We start from the raw sequence: 19,135 nt of genomic DNA on the forward strand, positions 1-19,135 counted from the left end.
ATCAAAAAAGAGCAAAATCCCACAAAAATACAGGTTGGTTGCTCACCTGGTTTGTTAATTAAGAATAATTTCCTTAGTCAAAAAGGTTGATCTAGGTATCACGACAAGTGGAAGTAGGAAATGGAATAGGAAGGTGTATTGAAGGTTTGTGATAAGGGTAGATAAATTGGGAGACGATTCTTGTTGAATGTGAACAGTTCCATTAAATAGTTGGGCAAAACATTTGATGATCCACTAGTAAAACTAAATTAATTCTCTCAACAATTACTGCATTGCATGGAAAAGCCAATTTAATTTCAATTTCATATTGGTGCACAAAAACAGAATATTTTTGTGATATATTTTTGGACATTCAGAGAAAAATCAGTGTTGACTCTCACCACTCACAACAGCCCCCCCCCCCCCCCTCCCACTCCTCCACTGCATCTAGTTGCGTGCGTAATGTGGCCCAAATTACATGCTGTTATTTAAGTGAAGGCATAGAGCAAGTATTGTGGGTGGCTGGTTGTTTTCTGATAAACTGCTGCTATTGTAGGTGGATTCGGAAGAACCCGTGTTTGAAGCAGTATTAAACTGGGTAAAATACTCCAAGAAAGAACGAGAAGAATTCCTACCAGATCTGCTGCAATATGTGCGGATGCCACTGCTCACACCAAGATATATCACAGATATTATTGATCCCGAGGTGGGTACCCCTTCCATATAGATTGCCTCCACTCGTAATTTAAATGGTCCATGGGGCAACTAGTGTGCATTACCATGATTATTAAATTCATTTCTAATTGTTAATAACAGTTCTTTCATCATTGGTTTATTGATATGCTACTGTGCCTGTTACCCTGTAAATTTATTTATTCTCAGCTTCATTTAATTTATCAATGCTTATTGCTTTAGTGAGTGATTAGTTGCCAGTGTGGCGGCTCCCAAGGGTCGGTCCATTCCACGATCGAACCCCTCGGCACGGGAGTGGACTAGTCCGGGGGCGGCCCTTAGCTACAGGGATAAAGGCCAGGGGTTTAGGCGCGATTGTTCTCTTGCAAACCCGACTGGACAAGAGAACAACAGCTAATAAAATTCCTCCCGAAATACCTGGCTCCTCACCTTCATTTCGGACTTATCGCCGCGCCACATTCTTTTGTGCTATAAATTTATTTTGTCACTGTTGCCTATGCTAATTATGGTCATCATAACAGCTGACAGCTATTCTCTAATAATTGCAAGACTCTGGACCCATCTGCCTGCCTAACTTTACTATTAGTCGGTATCACCTTGGTCAATTTTGAAATTTGTCCTGTCACCCTTGCTCATACTCTTTTCTCACCAGGTAGATTGTTCTCTTTCTCAGTCTACTGTTGGGATCCTAGTCATGTTACTTTGTTTTATGGCATTAAAGAACAAAACAGGGAATAGTCTTTTCAAGTGGCCGAGGACTCGGCACACTACAGGAAATACTTGTTATCGGAGAAGATAGCAGACTGCAGATAGTATAACGCAACTGGATAAGTTTGGGATTAGAAATTGTTATGAAGATGTGGATTCAGGAGGTGGTGTCCAAGATGGAGGTGATTGAGAAAGACAGCTGGGGCAAGGACTTCTGGAGTTTGAAGAAGGGCTTCCACCTGAAACGTCCCCTATTCCTTTTCTCCAGAGATGCTGCCTGACCTGCTGAGTTACTCCAACATTTTATGCCAATTTTGGGGCAAGGACAGTTTGGTTGGTGAGGGAGAGTTGGAATTTGGATGAATAAGTTGGGTCAAGGCTCAGTGGGAGTTGGCAAGAAACATGAAAGAACAATATCATCTTAGCTGTTACTAAAAGAATACAAACCACAAAAGGGATATGGGAAAGACTAGACAAAAATATCAGTGAATGCAATACATGTACAATGAGAAAAAAAAACCCATCAGGTGAGATGAGTGAAAAGAATTGTGCATGCAACACCAGTGATATTATGTGGTTCAGATAAGGAATATATGTATTTATTTTCACCTTTACCATGTGAACAGGCCCCACATATTAAATTACCCATCTAGTTCGTCAGTGTTCTAAAAAAACTCCTCTTGCCTCTTTTTGTTCATATGTGGAATGTTACAAGTGATTTCATGGGGCTATATAATAATTTCTCAAACTTTTATATTCCTTTTCATTTCACCAATTCAATGCACTTTCAGGGTTGGTTAAAGCGCAGTTAGTTCAATATCTTTTCAATGGTTTATGGGCACTTGTGATTCACATATATGTATTTCTGTGACTTTTGAAGAGCTCTATAAATCTTTTAAGGGTCCAAGTGGGCTTTTGTTTCTTCGAAAGCCTCAGCTGAGTTCATATTTTAGAAGTATCAGACAAACAAATGGATTCAAGCAATTAGAGAGGAATTTTACAAGAGGTAACACACAAAGGTTTTCTGTATAGGAATTGAATGACTGCCCCTCTTGAAGCTGGAATAATTATTGCAACTAAATCAGCCTGGATATATTTATAGGGAGCAAAGTTGTTTCTTAAGTAACATGCATTCATTGGTGTCCTCACCACATCGATGGGTGTCACATTATTTACTAAACTATCTTTATACAAGTGCCTGTTCAGAGATTATCTTGTTAGTCAATAGTCAATAGTCGTTTATTTGTTACATACACATAAATGTGTAGTAAAATGAAACATTACCCGCAGTTGAACAATAAGACCAATAAGATTAATGATTATGCCTCTTCAAAATGAGATAAGGACAAGTGTGAACATTATCTTTTTGAGTGAATTGTGTGCTTCTCTTGTTCAATTGAATGAGTTGCTTTCCCAAAAAAGACACAAAGTGCTGGAGTAACTCAGAGGGCCAGGCTGCATCGTTGGAAGACATAGATAGACAAGGTTTCAGGTTGGGATCCTTTTTCAGACTTTACCAGTAACATCCACCCTGCCCTCAAATTCACTTGAATTTTACTGCTGAAATTGTTTTCCCAGCTAGATGGAGTTAGGGTTCAGCTAAATGACTTTCATTCAGTGTTTTTTTTTTCCGCAGTTGGTGAATCTTTATTGTACCTAGAAATTACTGATCTATCGTTTATCCAACTTTAATCTCAGTGGGTCACGACTTTTGTGTTAATGAACACTGCATATCTTTGTGTTGCATCATGATTAAATGGAAGCCTATGTAATTGATATAGTTCACTCAACCATTAGGATTGATAATTTTCCCTCTTTCCCCAGCCTTTGATTCGATGCAGCCTACAATGTCGAGATCTGGTGGACGAAGCCAAGAAATTTCACCTGAGACCAGAAATTCGAACGCAAATGCAAAGCCCCCGAACCAGACCGAGACTGGGTGAGTGTTCGTAAAAGGACGAGCACTTGCAGTATTTATGGTTCACGTTGGAGTCCACCGAATCTTTGTAGGTGATTTCCCCAAAGTAAGGATCATTAATTTGTATTCCATTAACAGTTTGCTTTATCTGTTGCTCCTCAATGCATCTGCTATGAGAGAATATGGATAGGCGACGTTTCGAGTGGAGATCCTTCCTCAGAGATGCTGCCTGTCCTGCTGAGTTACTCCAGCAATTTGTGGCCTTTTGTGTATTAACCAACATCTGCAGTTCTTTGTTTCTACATGCAAGTATGTACCACCAATGCTGGATTGTAGGCCAAAACACAAAAACATCAGATAACTTTACATACAGACAAGTTGCAGCAAGCCATTTAATTAATTGGCGTTGGGATTCATTCATTGATGTAAGTTAGGTTAACCTGCAAAGCAGGTTGTAAGGGAGTATTGTGTGCCATTTGGATTTCTTTGACTATATGTTGGTGTACACTGCTGCTCTTAATAAATGGGTGTGGAGGGAATCATTTGTTTGCATGGGGTGTATGATTATGCATGTTGTTTGGGAAATGTCTCTCTAGGAGGATCCCTTAATACCAATCTAGACAATTGTCCTCTCACTCAATTCTGGGTGACACGGTGGCATAGCGGTAGAGTGCTGCCTTATAACACTAGAGAGCCAGATTCGATCCTGACTGCGGGTTCTGTCTGTACAGAGCTTGTAAGTTCCCCCCCATGACCATGTGAGTTTTCCCTGGGTGCTCTGGTTTCCTTCCACATTCAAAAGACGTACAGGTTTGTAGGTTACTTTGGTTTCGGTAAATATTGTAAATTGTCCCTAGTGTGTAGGATGGTGCTAGTGCATGGTGTGAGCACAGAGTCGATGGGCCGAAGGGCCTGGTTCCGCACTACGTTCATGTCCATGTTATAGGAGCAGAATTAGACCATTTGACCCATCAAATCTTCTCCACTATTCAATCATGGCTGGTCTATCTTTCCCTCTCGACCCCAATCTCCTGCCGTCTCCCCATAACCCATGACAGCCATACTAATCGAGAATCTGTCAATCTCCGCCTTAAAAATATCTATTGACTTGGCCTCCACAACCATCTGTGGAAATTAATTCCACAGATTCACATACCCGTTATGATGGGCTTTATGTACTGTGTCTGAAGATTTTGCTGATTAGAGGTGTTCTGGTACAATGGGGTGCCACTGTAGACTGCATAAGTCCCTGGTCCTCCTGAGAGGACTACAGTAATTCAGCGTTTCCAGCAGTGGTGCAGCTGAGACAGCTATTGAAGGAGTATCTCAACAGTTAAATGGTTGTGGTCATGGTGCACACTGAGTGGACTTTGCAAGAAATCGAATCAGTTCCTTTCCTCATATTTTTAATTGTTTCTGCGCTTTTCCAGTTGCTTTAAAAGTACACGAGCTTTGATCTGTTCATGAATTGTATCATTCATTTTTGGCCAACTACCTGCAAATCTTCCCCTTGTAACTGGTATCTGTTAACATTATCATAACATGCACTTCCCAAAGGTGTCGCTATTCTCTTGCAGAGCAAATGTAGTGCACATCTTACACTGTAAAAAAAACGCGAGTCAGTCATTTCCTCGTGCTGAGATTTCTGTTTTTAGTCGCTTGATCTCACACAGCTGCACATTTTCTACAACTAACGACCAGTCTACTGAACATTGTCCTCCGGTTCTGGGATGTCCTCGGGTTCTTTTCACAGTGATAGATTGAATTTTTATACTCTGACTTTGCACATATTTCTGCAGGAGCCAATGAAGTACTATTGGTGATCGGAGGGTTTGGAAGCCAGCAGTCTCCCATTGACGTAGTGGAGAAATACAATCCCAAGTCCCAAGAGTGGAGTTTTCTGTCTGTGAGTAATAATTTCAAACTGCATCTTGCTTCATCGCAGCATCTGCTGTGAATCATACAATGTGGATTTGCATCCCTAAGAAATTAATGAGTGGACTTTTAAAGAAAGACACCCATCCCTGACTGTATTCCAGCACAGGCATGAATTATTAATAATTGTTTATTAGACCCGTAATAGAATGTATGAACTGTTGCATAGTGGTTAATTTATTGGACTGGTATCCAGCAATGTGGCTGCTGATCAAAGGAGATGAGTAAGAATCCTTTTACGATCTCTAGGAAATTTTAATTCAAGTAATTAAACAAAAAGAAATTGGCATCAGGAATAATTGCTGAGAAAATACTTAATTGTTTTTCAACCCGATCAGTCGTTCAGGAAAACAATATATCCTCACCCTTTCAAGTCTTTGTGTGCCTTTACACTTACCAATGTGGTTGATTCTTAACTGGCTCCTCAGTTGATGAGCAATTAGGCATAGACAATAATGCCAGGTTTTCTAGTGATGTTGACTGCCTGAGTGAATGCTCAAAGAAAGAAGCATTTTAATAAAATTTAAAAACTCAATTGATTGATTAATAACAATTAAGGAAGAAAACTTGCTCTCTTTCCTCAGTCTAGATCGTACGTAAATCCACTCCGCCAGTGTGATTAGATTCTCAGTCTATGTTGTTGCCCTTTACTTGGCCAACAGACTTAATCTGCACTTTATTATTTGCAATCTGAACTTTATTATTTGCAGCCTTTGTGCTGAGCTGAAGTAGAAATTAGTCATATTATTATGTGGTCAGGCAAGATCTTCACATTCAAAGAGCAGGGGGGCTAGAAATCTGAAACAAGCATGAAAATGCAGGGGTAGGTACAGCAGCCCAGTTCATATGTGGGGAGAGAAGAGCCAGCCAATGTTTTGGCCCCTGATGAAAAGTACAGAAAGGAAATTTCAAACTTTTCGATCCACAGTGGCTTCCCAAACTCATCTCCTTTGTTTATAAATCCAAAATGCTGGAGTAACAGTAGGACAGGCAACATCTCTGGATAGAAGGAATGGGTGACGTTTTGGGTCGAGACCCTTCAGACTGAGAGGATCTCAGCATCTGCAGTTCCTTCCTACACATTTCAAAGTGCTTTGTTTAGTTTGGCTTAGTGTGGCTTAGTTACACTAACTCACACTACACCCTGGGGACAATGTACAGTTTTTACCAAAGCTAATTAACCTGCTTAAGGCTGCGCCTTGTGGCTGCGGCTCACCGGCAGTCTCTCTGTCTTTTTTCTGTCTTTGTCTATTGTTACCGTTTAAATGTATGTATTGACCTATTTTTAGCTGTGTATATGTGGGGGGTGAGGGAAACCTTTTTTCTAAATCTCCTCCTCAACGGAGATGCAACCTTTTTCCATGTCGCATCTCCGTTCGCGCTACGGCCTAACACCGTGGAGTTGGCGGCCTCCAGCTGGGAGCGACCTTGAAGGCTCCGGTCGCAGGGCCTGGACTCACCATCTTACCTGGACTCACCGCGGGCCCTGTAGACCGCAACTTCGGGAGCTCGCAGGTCCCTGGCTGGCGACCGGCTTTCGGGAGTTCCAGCCGTAGCAGCTTCGACCGCCCCGAATCGCGAGGCTCGATCAACCCGTTCGCAGGACCTTCATCGCCCTGCGTGGCTCGGCCGCGGCACTTTCCTTCACTCGGTGGGGGCTTAGGACCTTCATCGGCCTGCGAGGCTCGGCCCTGGGACCTTCCATCGCCCGGCGGGGGTTTCAAAAGTCGGGAGCCTCGATCGCCTCGAGGCAGCAGTTTGACTGCCTGACCGCGGGAGAAGAATGAGGAGGACCTTTCTTTGCCTTCCATCACAGTGAGGGTGTGCCTGGAGGAATCACTGTGATGGTTGTCTGTGTTAAACTGTAATTGTGTGTCTTGTGTTCTTTATTGTTTATTGTCAATCATTTACTGTTTATTGTTTATTGTCGACCATTTACGCCGGACCCTGACGTGAGAGGACGCTGGCGCTGTTTGTTCGCCGCTTCTCCGTCTCGATAAATCTTTTGTTTGTTTATTTATTTTTATGTTTTGTTTACTCTGTAAAGCGTCTTTGAGTTTCCAGAAAAGCGCTATATAAATTAAAGGTATTATTATTATTATTATTATTAAACTCTTTGGAATGTGGGAGGAAATCGGAGCACCCGGAGTAAACTCACGCTGGTCTCAGGGAGAACGTATAAACTCCGTACAGAAGCACTCGTAGTCAGGATTGAACCCAGGTCTCTGGCACTGTAAGGCAGTAATTCTACCGCTGTGCCACCTCGAGCTTCTCTTCATCTGCTCGCTTTCCCACAGAGCATCACGCGGAAACGCAGGTACGTGGCCACGGTGTCGCTGAACGATCGGATATATGTGATCGGTGGATATGACGGTCGATCTCGCCTGAGCTCGGTCGAATGTCTGGACTACACGTCTGATGAAGACGGTGTCTGGTACTCAGTTGCCCCTATGAACATACGCCGAGGTCTAGCAGGAGCTACAACCCTTGGAGGTGAGGCTTGATGTTGCATTGGAAACTGTGATAAGCTGTCAACACAACCATCAGCACCCGGTTAAAGAGACCCGCAGAACATGTACAGAAGCTCATGAGAAAAGGTTTGGAGATAGTCCAGTCACATTTATTGTAACACATAAGTACAGTACAGGTACAATAAAAAATTGCAGCAGCATCACCAGCACATGGACTCAGACAACACACACACACACACACACACAACAAATTACACATATATTATTCAGAACATTTCTAATGGAAAGAAGACATGTAAAAAGCATACCTGTAGAAAAGAGATGAGCAGGAATTTCTTTAGTCAGAGGTTGGTGCAATTTATTGCCATAGATGGCCGTGGAGGCCAAGTCGTTGGGTATTTTAAAATATGGAGATTGACATATTCCTGAAGGTTACAGGGAGAAGGCAAGAGAATGGGGTTGAGAGGGAACGATAGATCAGCCATGATTGAATGTTGGAGTATATTTGAGTAGAATGGCCTGATTCTGCTCCTCTGACTTATGAAATTATGATTACAAAAACAAGGAATTTGTGCAAAACACAAATTAAAAAGGTGCATGGTAGTTCAAGAGGCGGACTGTAGTGTTCTATTGTCATGGTAGGCTCTGTGTGTGGTGGGATATTTGTTGCAGTTAAATTTAACAATCCAGTATCAGTGGCACAACATTTGATTAAATAGATGAAGGGAATTCGAGCCAGCACCACCGCCATTCAATGTGATCATGGCTGATCATCCACAATCAGTACCCTGTTCCTGTCTTCTCACCATATCCCTTGATTCCACTAGCGCTAAGAGCTCTATCTAACTCTTCTGAATGCATCCAGTGAATAGGCCTCCATTGCCTTCTGAGGCAGAGAACTCCACAAATTCAGAACTCTGGGTGAAAAAGTTTTTCTTCATCTCAGTTCTAAATGGCCTACTCCCTTATTTTTAAACTGTGGCCCCTGGTTCTGGACTCCCCCAACATCGGGAACATGTTTCCTGCATCAAGCGTGTCCAATCCATTAATAATTTTATATGTTTCTATAAGATCCCCTCTCATCCTTCTAATTTCCAGTGAATTTAAGCCCAGTCGTTCCATTCTTTCAACATATGACAGTCCCGCCATCCCAGGTATTAACCTCGTGAACCTACACTGCACTCCCTCAATAGCAAGGACGTCCTTCCTCAAATTAGAAGACCAAAACTGCACACAATACACCAGATGCGATCTCACCAGGGCCCTATCCAACTGCAGTAGGACCTCTTTGCTCCTATACTCAAATCCTCTTGTTATGAAGCATCCTCTTCACAGTTCACACTGCCACCCAGCTTTGTGTCATCTGCAAATTTGCTAATGTTACTTTTAATTCCTTCATCTAAATCATTGATATATATTGTAAATAGCTGTGGTCCCAACACCGAGCCTGCGGCACCCCCAATAGTCACTACCTCGCATTCTGAAAGGGACCCGTTAATTCCTACTCTTTGTATCCTGTCTGCCAACCAATTTTCTATCCATGTCAATACGCTACCCCCAATACCATTTTGCCCACTAATCTCCTGTGTGAGACCTTATCAAATGCTTTCTGAAAGTCCAGATACGCTACGTCCATTGGCTCTCCCTTATCCGTTTTACTTGTTACATCCTCAAAAAATTCCAGAAGATTAGTCAAACAAGACTGTCTGTACAGAGTTTGTACGTTCTCCCCGTGATCTGCGTGGGTTTTCTCCGAGATCTTCCGTTTCCTCCCACACTCCAAAGACGTACAGGTTTGTAGGTTAATTAACTATCCCAAGTGGGTGTAGGATAGTGTTAGTGTGCGGGGATCTCTGGGCGGTGCGGACCCGGTGGGCCGAAAGGCCTGTTTCTGCGCTGTATCTCTAAATCTAAAAATCTAAAGATTTCCCCTTCGTATATCCATGCTGACTTGGACCGATCCTGTTACTTCTAAGCAAATGCACCGCTATTTCATCTTTAATAATTGACTCCAGCATATTCTCCATGTCAGGCTAACTAGTCTAAAATTCCCTGCTTTCTTTCTCCCTCCTTAAAAAGTGGGATAACATTAGCTACTTTCCAATCCACAGGAACTGATCCAGTATCTACAGAACATTGGAAAATGATCACCAATGCGTCCACGATTTCTAGAGCCACCTCCTTGAGTACCCTGGGATACAGACCATCAGGCCCTGGGGATTTATCAGCCTTCAGTCCCATCAGTCTACCTAACATAATTTCCTGACTAATGTGAATTTCCTTCAGTTCCTCTGTCACCCTAGATCCTCTGTCCACTTGTTCATCTGGGAGATTGTTTGTGTCTTCCTTAGTGAAGACCGAACCAAAGTACCTGTTCAACTCGTCTGCCATTTCCTTGTTCCCCATAATAAATTCACCTGTTTCTGTCTTCAAGGGACCTACATTTGTCTTAACTAATCTTTTCTTTTTCACATACCTAAAGAAGCTTTTACTATCCTCCTTTATATTCTTGGCTAGCTCACCATGTACCTATCTAACAGTTTCTTAAATGTTGGGATAGTCCCTGCCTCAACTCCCTCCTCTGGCAGCTTGTTCCATACACGCACCACCCTTTGTGTGAAAAAGTTACCCCTCGGATCCCTATTAAATCTTTTCCCCTTCACCTTAAACCTATGCCCTCTGGTGCTTGATTCACATACTCTGGGCAAGAGACTCTGTGCATCTACCCGATCTATTCATCTCCTGGCCCTTGTACTATATTAGATCTTCATAATGCTTAAAATAGGGGAACCCATAAATCTTGTACTAGGTCATTGATACATAGCTTTGATAAAGAAAATAACCAGATTTTGCCTCGAATTCTTTCCTTGTTCTTTTGGACCAAAATCATTACGAGGTAGCGCTGTGAGTGAGTGCTGTTTTTCTGTAAACAAGATGGTGAACAGGTGGATATCTGACATGCTCGCTCCTGGTTAAAGCCAGTTTCAGTTCCCCTCTGGGGAACACACCGTCATCATGTACAAATTGTTTATTTTTGTTTTTTTTGACCACAAGTTTTCTTGTATCTTCTCATTTGACAGCACCTTTGTCCAATGAACCTCTTAAAACCCAGCGGGTGAGCTGCAATAATGTACAAAGTGTTCAGCAAACTCCTCAAAACTTTGATTCAATGGTTCTTTATTGTCATATGTAGCGAAAACTTAAATGTTTTTTGCATACAGTTCAGTAAATTATTGCTATACATAAGCACAATTCCAGATTAAATGCAAAGTGTTTAGAAATAGCCCACTGAGACCGTATACAAAAGTCGCCAGGTGTTGGCACCATTTTCACAGTCCAGGCTGCAGCTGGCCTTAAAGGCTGATTGCCCTGTTGCCGTTGCAGGGTTGACCTTGGCCAGGCGAAGTTGTCGGCATCCTCCACCGCTGCTCCATGCCACCCACAGGGTTGCCCTGGTCCTCACACTCGCTATCCTGGAGCGGTGTCCGATCCAGTCGAGTCAGTAGCTGGTTTGACCCAACCACGGGTACACACATCAGATTTCCATCCTACATTGCTGACTGTTGTCTATCTGTTGTGCTTCCGTTTTCAGATATGATCTATGTGGCAGGTGGCTTTGATGGGAGCAGGCGGCATACGAGTATGGAGAGGTACGACCCAAACATTGATCAGTGGAGTATGCTGGGGGACATGCAGACGGCAAGAGAAGGGGCTGGTCTTGTTGTGGCTAATGGAGTCATCTACTGTCTTGGTACGTACCTATGTTTTTGTTGGGTGTGGAATAATCAGATTGCATTGTTATTAAAGATAATTAATTGGAAAGTGTTAATCATCCATAAGTCTCTTCTAAAAACTGAGCATTGCCAAGCAATTCAATAATTGATGTCCTCACCCTAGTGTGCTGTGCAGGGGTTGTAGATTATGGGAACCATTTCACTCATGGACCAGATCACTAATGTTCCCCTGCTTCTGCTGAGTCCAACACAGGCAGGGTAAATGTGCCTGGTGGTGTCATTGTGCTAAAGGTGCTGAAGATGTGGAAGAATGATCTATTGAATTTGAAGACTGGTGGACAAGTGGAGCCATTCACAGTTCTAGGAGAGAGGGAAGGGAGTGAGAGCAGAAGTTTAGAAAAGGGCATGGTTGATAGACAATAGGTGCAGGAGTAGGCCCTTTGAGCCAGCATCACCATTCAATGGCTGATCATTCTCAATCAGTACCCCGTTCCTGCCTTCTCCCCATACCCCCTGACTCCGCTATCCTTAAGAGCTCTATCTAGCTCTCTCTTGAATGCATTCAGAGAATTGGCCTCCACTGCCTTCTGAGGCAGAGAATTCCACAGATTTACAACTCTCTGACTGAAAAAGTATTTCCTGGTAGTCTGGTTAAGGGCGGTACAGTGGCATAGCAGTCGAATTGCTGCCTGTAGCACCAGAGGACGATTCGATCCTGACGACAGGTGCTGTGTGTATGGAGTTTGTACATTCTCCCCGTGATCACGCGGGTTTTCTCAGACACTCCAAAGACGTTTGTCGGTTAATTTGGCTTTGGTAAAAATTGTAAATTGACCCTAGTCTGTAGAATAGTGTTGGTGTACAGGGATCGCTGGTCGGCGCGGACTCGGTGGGCTAAAGGGCCTGTCTCTAAGCTGTGTCTCTAAACTAAATGCAGGAAAAATGGTCCCAATGTTGGGGGAGTCCAGAACCAGGGGCCACAGTCTAAGAATAAAGGGGAGGCCATTTAAAACTGAGATGAGAAAAAAACTTTTTCACCCAGACAGTTGCGAATTTGTGGAATTCTCTGCCGCAGAAGGCAGTGGAGGCCAATTCACTGGATGAATTTAAAAGGGAGTTAGATAGAGCTCTAGGGGCTAGCGAAATCAAGGGATATGGGGAGAAGGCAGGCATGGGTTACTGATTGTGGATGATCAGCCATGGTCACAATGAATGACGGTGCTGACTTGAAGGGACAAATGGCCTCCTCCTGCACCTATTTTCTATGTTTCTAAACTAAACAGTAGTGGAGCAAGATACTCAAGTAGAACTGCATTGCAGATATGATCAAGTGAGGCAGACAGAGAAATTAGGAAAAATGGGCGAGTGACCATTTTGGACTAGACCAAAAGGACTTGTGTTGCCTGGAAGTGTTGTTAAGGTAAATGTAGTAGCCAAATATTGCACGTCTGTCTTCAGATATGGTGATAGGGATAGAGATGGTCCATGGCCATTGGAAATGGGGGAAGGGTGGAAACTGGCAGTGAAGTTGCAGCCTGTGCTTATTCAGAGGGACAGACTTGAAGGAATAATGAAAGCACAGCAAATGTGAAATTGGAAAGAGGGATATAGAGTAAAAGGAAAGTGAGAGAGGGAGAGTTTTAGAGGCTTGGTATGTAATGGTTGTTGAACCAATTAAATTCAGCTCCTGCCTGCTCACCTACTGACAATATAGTTGATGAGCCATTAGTGGGAGTTGCACTTGTATGTTTGCTGGTACAGTATATGGGTGTTCAGGCCATCTAAGGTCATCCTATTGGAGATTCTGATATCCCATCATCGTCACATCCAGACGTTACTTATATTATCCCAATGTATAGCCTCCACCACACTCATTGATGGGATTTTCTATTCCTTGAACAGTCAACTTGAACTGAAGCTTCACAGCATGCCCTGAAAAGATTTGTCACATAGGATTTTCTTTCATGTAACTCCCTGACTCCAGTTACAATGTCCTGCTGATTTTTTACTCATGATTGGAAGTGCAAATCATTGGATTAAATTTTTCCGTAAATGCTAAAATTATGGCTGCTTTCTTCTATTCTGTCAACTACATTTGTTCTGAATGATCATGGATTTTCTTGCTGGTATGGTCAAGATATCAAGCCTAGTTGCTGCAATGCTCTTGATGTTGTTCCAGGAGGCTATGATGGGATTAACATCTTGAGCTCCGTGGAGAGGTATGACCCGCACACCGGACACTGGACACATGTCACACCGATGGCAACCAAACGCTCAGGTTAGTCTGAATGCGAGTCCATTGATTTAGTTGAAGTCTGACCTGAAATGTCATGTGTACATTTCCCTCCACAGATTTAGTGTAGTCTTGGGTAAAAAATATGTTCTCTCTCTCTCTCTCGGGTTTCTTCACACATATTTTTCATCTCGTTTCATCCTCAGTGTGGTTAAACATTTAGTGATTGCAATAATATAGGCCTAGAATGTGGCCACCCCCGCAGCAATGTATTAAAGTGGGAAGATGAAAGACTGCAGATGCTGGATTCTGGAGCAAAACAAAAACTGCTGGAGGAACTGGGTGGGTCAGGTGGCAACTATGGAGGGAAATGTACAAATGACATTTTGGGTCTGTAATTTTCTGACTGTTGTAATCGAGGAGATCGCCCAGTTAAATCCCCACTATATCCCATCAGCCTGATCGAAGGATTCTGATCTGAAACATCATCAGTCCATTTCCCTCCACAGTTCCTCCAGCGGTTTGAATTTTGCACAAAACCGTACAGTGAGAAAAGAGGAACTTCATTAGTGCCCAAGAGGACACGCGCGACTGAATCAGCATTACATGAAACGTGATCTTTCCGTGTAAACAAACTAGGTAATCTGTCAGATGGAGTGGATTAAAAGGGAGTGTATGATCCAATACTGAATGATCCTGTAATAGTTCGGAATGCAGATCAAGGAGCGAGTGTTTGCTGATTAACCCGTAGGGAGGACCACTGATAAACTTTGCTGCACTTCTCTCCAAGAGATAACATTTGTTTCTTTTCATCTGTGGATATGTCCTCCAAGCCAAAGTTCATGTCTAGCTCTCCTTAGTTTTGGAATCCTGACCGGCATTCTTAGAATCAAGTGCAAATGTTTTTCTCGTTAAACAGAACCAAAATGGGGTATGTTTGAATGTGTCCTGCCTCTTCTTTTCACTCTTGCTTAGGAGCAGGAGTGGCTCTGCTGAACGACCATATCTACGTGGTTGGTGGCTTTGACGGAACAGCCCATCTTGCATCAGTGGAAGCGTATAACATTCGCACAGACTCGTGGGTGACGATAACGAACATGACAACACCTCGGTGCTACGTGGGAGCAGCAGTACTCCGTGGGAGGTTATATGCCATTGCGGGGTATGTCAGAGTCCAAGCAAGATGGTGCAAATTTTTACATTATCTGCTTTTTTTACACAAGTTGTACAAAATCATGAGAGTCTCTTGACCAGTGAAGGGGAATCGAGAACCAGAGGACAGAGGTTTAAGGTGAGGGGGGAAAAGATTTAATAGGAACCGGAGAGGTAACTTTATCACACATAGGGCGGTGGGTATACAGAACGAGATCCTGAGGAAGTAGTTGAGGCAAGTAGTATCACAACGTTTGCAAAACATTTGGACAGGAACAAGGTTAGGACACGTTTAGAGGGATATGGGCTAAATGCAGGCAGGTGGGACTTGTGTAGTTGGGACATGTTAGTCGGTGTGTGCAAGTTGGGCTGAAAGGCCTGTTTCCTCGCTGCAAGACTATATGATTCAAAATGACTCCCGGCTCATGGCCAATGTCCTACAATAGTAATTGAAGAAATAAATTGATTTGCACTTAATTGCTTAGAATGAGCAACTGAGTTTCAATGTACTGGCAGCAGAGTGATGCAGCAGTTGGTGCTGCTACTGTTGGCTCCAGGGTGGACATCTGCAACAAACCCACTGATTTTGACAGTTAACGTGACTACACCTTCTCTCACCCTGCCTCTTGGAGGTACACCATCCCTTACTCCTAACTTTCCGTCTCTACCGCATCTGCTCCCAAGATGAGGCTTTCTATTCCAGGACATCTGAGATGACCTCTTTCTTCAGGAAACGTGGTTTTGCCCCCTACTGATGATGAATGAAGCTCTCACCCACATCCTCGGTGCCCCGCAGTTCTGCTCTCACTCCCTTCCCCCCCTGTAAAGTTCCTCAGGTTATGTCCACTAAAGCTGTTGTTTCATTGCTGCAGCAGGCCAAGCTGGCAAAATCGCAGCCTGATCGTGAGTCAGCAGCAGTTCTTGGTTTTTCACAAGGGTAGGCTATCAAAACAACATGGTTGGGTGTTTTAAAGATGATTTAAGAGGAAAGGGTTTTTTTAAATACAGGGATTGGTTGTTACATGCAACTAGCTGCCAAAGGAGTTGGTGGACTCAGCAACAATCACTATGTTTAAAAGACAGTTAGACAGATTATTAAATAGGTAAGATATAAAAGACACAGATCTAATGTGGGTAAATTTGATTGTTGTAGATGGGCTGAAGGACCAATTTCTAAGCTGTATCCCTCTCATGATTAAATGTTTGCCTTGGTTTGGGCTGTTACCCATGGAGTGTTCACCATTATCACGTGGAAAGAACATTTAAGGACGATCAACACAATGCTGCAGTAGCTCAGCAGGACAGGCATCTCTGGATAGAAGGAAAGGGTGACGTTTTGTGTCGATCCTTTCTTCAGACCATCATGTTTGTACAAGCAGTAAACTTGTCAGTAAACAAGTCTGAAGAAGGGTCTCGATCCGAAACGTCACCCATTCCTTCTATCCAGAGATGCTGCCTGTCCCGCTGAGTTACTCCAACATTTTGTGTCTATCTTCGGTGTAAACCAGCCACTGCAGTGCCTTCCTACACAATATTTAAGGCAGTATGTCTGTAAGGTTCCAGCTGGAGAATTACTTTCAAGTAAAGAAAATGCTAATTAAAGTGGATCTGTCAATCGTCTTTTTTTATTTTTACAGGTATGACGGCAATTCTTTGCTGAGCAGTATCGAGTATTATGACCCTGTCATTGACAGCTGGGATATAGTAACTTCAATGGGAACTCAACGCTGTGATGCTGGTGTGTGCGTGCTGCGGGAGAAATGAACTAACCAAGAACAAGAGGAGCACTCACACAGGAGACTAGAGTCTCGGCAATGATTTATCTTTGCCCTCAGTTATGCAGTTTGTTTTAAAGTGCAATATTTGGACTTAAATGTAAATCCTTCCATAAATAAGCAGTAGTTTGCACAAAAAAGAAGTTCTGCAGCCCAGAATCTAGATTAAATGAGAGTTGGAAAACTGATAGTAGATTGACGTGAGAATTTGTTTTAATCTCTGATCCATCACCACCAAGAGAGTGTAAAGAGTATCGAGGGCAAGAAGGACCGGCGTTCTTCTGAACATGAAGGGTGATGGTCTAATGTCCACATGTTGTCCTGTCACTGATTAACCTTTTCAATTGTAATTTGTTCACACTGGTATCAGGACAGTGAACACAAGATGGGTTCAAATCCTCACTCTTACGGAGAGATCATTGTTTTATTAAGACAGCATTTTATTTATATCAAGTGTCTTTTCAGTCCTATGCACCAATTATATACTCTCTCCTGTAACTGTCCTTTAATTATTTTAACGGTAAATTGTACTTATAAGGAAGGAAAAAAAGATTTGAAGATATTTGTGTAACCTTTGTGTGTGTAAAGACATTGAACATGATGTAGATTTTCAGTTAATAACTGTGAAGCTCTCTGGTGCACCAGCCAATTTCCTCATCATCCCATCAAATGAGGGAGTAACACCTTTGAATCCCTCCAGCTTTCTCCTTTGCTGCATTATGCCATTTTGTTCTCAGTTGTATATGTGCCCAAGAATGTTGTGGGGGCATTTCTGCTGCCTGTTCCCTTGTCCAATAGCTTAGGCTCAAAGTGAAATACATAAAGAACTGTCTATAATAGTGACGCTAGTGAGATTACAAGGTACACTGCAAAAATACCTGCCCAGCAGTCACTGTGCAGCAACTTTAAATAAACTATGGAAATACTAACAGGCATATTCTAGGTTTAATTATCATCTTTCTACACCTATCACACATTTAACATTCCCACCTCATGTTTATCCAGCTTACATAAATGCATCTGTGTTATTTCTCCAACTATTCCTTAAGGGAGCATATTCTACACGTGTTCACAAGATTGAAAAATCTATTGTGGAGGCCGATCAACACTGGGACTCAGACATAACTACTGTAGCTCAGAGGGTAGGTCAGGATAGGTTTTCTGTGATTTTGTGACTTATTATAAATGTGTCATGCATGGGACAATTTGGATGTGTACAGAAATGCGCTCCATTTGCCTGAGTGCATCTAACAAGTGTTCTTCACCCTATCCATCACTAACAATGTATCTGTGGTATTTACCTGCTGCAGCAACTCGCCCAAGACTTCAACAGCATCTCAGGAATTATTTTCACTAAAAGGACAATAGAAGAATGGTACCACTTATAATTTCCCTCCAAGCCAGACCATCTTGGTTCAGAAATTTCCCATTCCTTTAGTTAGAGTCAAAATCATGGATCATTCCTTCACCTGACCAGCATCCCAATCCAATGGGTAACAGTGGCTTAAGATCACTTGCTTACTGGTATCTGCAAGGGTAATTATACCAATGAATAAATATTATCGACTTAATGCTTGTATTGTGTAAACTGATTGAAAAACACTTGCAAGAGTTCCAATTTAGACAATATAAGCATAATCTCAATATAAACATAGCACAAAAAGTAAGGAAATTTGTGTTTGGTAGATTATTTCTTTGTTGTAACAATGCTTCTTGGCAATAAATCTTATACCGTTGGAAAGCCTGTTTATTTCCCTTTTAAATGGTGCCACATTTGTAAGGAACATGCATTTGTGGGATGAGCAGCAGAGCTGAGTATGTGGGTTGCGCCCATGAAAAATCTGCCAAATCTTCTCTGCCAATGCCAAACAGCTTATTCTGCCATTGACTCTTGTTCGGTGTTGTTTGGTGTATTGGATGATTGAAGTCTGAAGAAACAAGACATATTGGCAATTTAACAATTTATTCATTTAATAAACAGGAGCCTCAGTAGCGTGTGGAAGAACCATACACAGCCACAACAGCCTGGCACCTCCTCCTCATGCTGGTCACCAGCCTGGTCACACATTGTTGTGGGATGGCATTCCATTCTTCAACCAGCATTTGTCGCAAGTCAGCCAACGTGGTTGTGTTGGTCACTCTGGCACGAACAGCACGCCCAAGCTGATCCCACAAGTGTTCAATGGGGTTGAGGTCAGGACTGCTGGCAGGCCATTCCATCCTCTCCACTCCCAAATTCTGGAGGTAGTCTCTGAGAAACCCTGCTCTGTGGGGGCGAGCATTGTCATCTTGGAGGATAGAGTTCGGTCCCAGACTGGAGATATGGGATTGCCACTGGTTGCAGAATCTCATCTCAATATCTCTCTGCATTGAGATTGCCTCCAATGATGACAAGCCTCGTTTTTCCAGCGAGGGAGATGCCGCCCCACACCATCACACTGCCTCCACCAAAAGATGTTACTCTATCGGTGCAGCAATCAGCATAGCGTTCTCCGCGTCTTCTCCACACTTTGACCCTATGATCCAACTGCCGTAGG

General features: G+C 42.9%; 1 protein-coding gene across 6 annotated transcripts in view; it reads left to right on the forward strand.

Moving 5' to 3' along the window:
* The window catches only part of klhl12 (kelch-like family member 12), a 35,889-nt gene extending 17,566 nt beyond the window's left edge, over positions 1 to 18,323 (forward strand). For 5 of the 6 annotated variants that reach the window (XM_078420829.1, XM_078420830.1, XM_078420831.1 and 2 more), the window contains 8 exons: positions 536 to 685; positions 3,205 to 3,319; positions 5,098 to 5,204; positions 7,531 to 7,726; positions 11,297 to 11,455; positions 13,618 to 13,716; positions 14,647 to 14,833; positions 16,461 to 18,323. In XM_078420829.1, coding sequence (XP_078276955.1) covers positions 536 to 685; positions 3,205 to 3,319; positions 5,098 to 5,204; positions 7,531 to 7,726; positions 11,297 to 11,455; positions 13,618 to 13,716; positions 14,647 to 14,833; positions 16,461 to 16,587 — 1,140 coding nt within the window. In that variant the 3' untranslated portion in view covers positions 16,588 to 18,323. The remainder of the gene's footprint in view (positions 1 to 535; positions 686 to 3,204; positions 3,320 to 5,097; positions 5,205 to 7,530; positions 7,727 to 11,296; positions 11,456 to 13,617; positions 13,717 to 14,646; positions 14,834 to 16,460) is intronic. The other variant, XM_078420832.1, reaches the window with a different exon arrangement.
* The last annotated feature ends 812 nt before the right edge of the window (positions 18,324 to 19,135 follow it).

Source organism: Rhinoraja longicauda, chromosome 24 (assembly GCF_053455715.1).
Source record: "Rhinoraja longicauda isolate Sanriku21f chromosome 24, sRhiLon1.1, whole genome shotgun sequence".
NCBI lineage: Eukaryota > Metazoa > Chordata > Chondrichthyes > Rajiformes > Arhynchobatidae > Rhinoraja > Rhinoraja longicauda.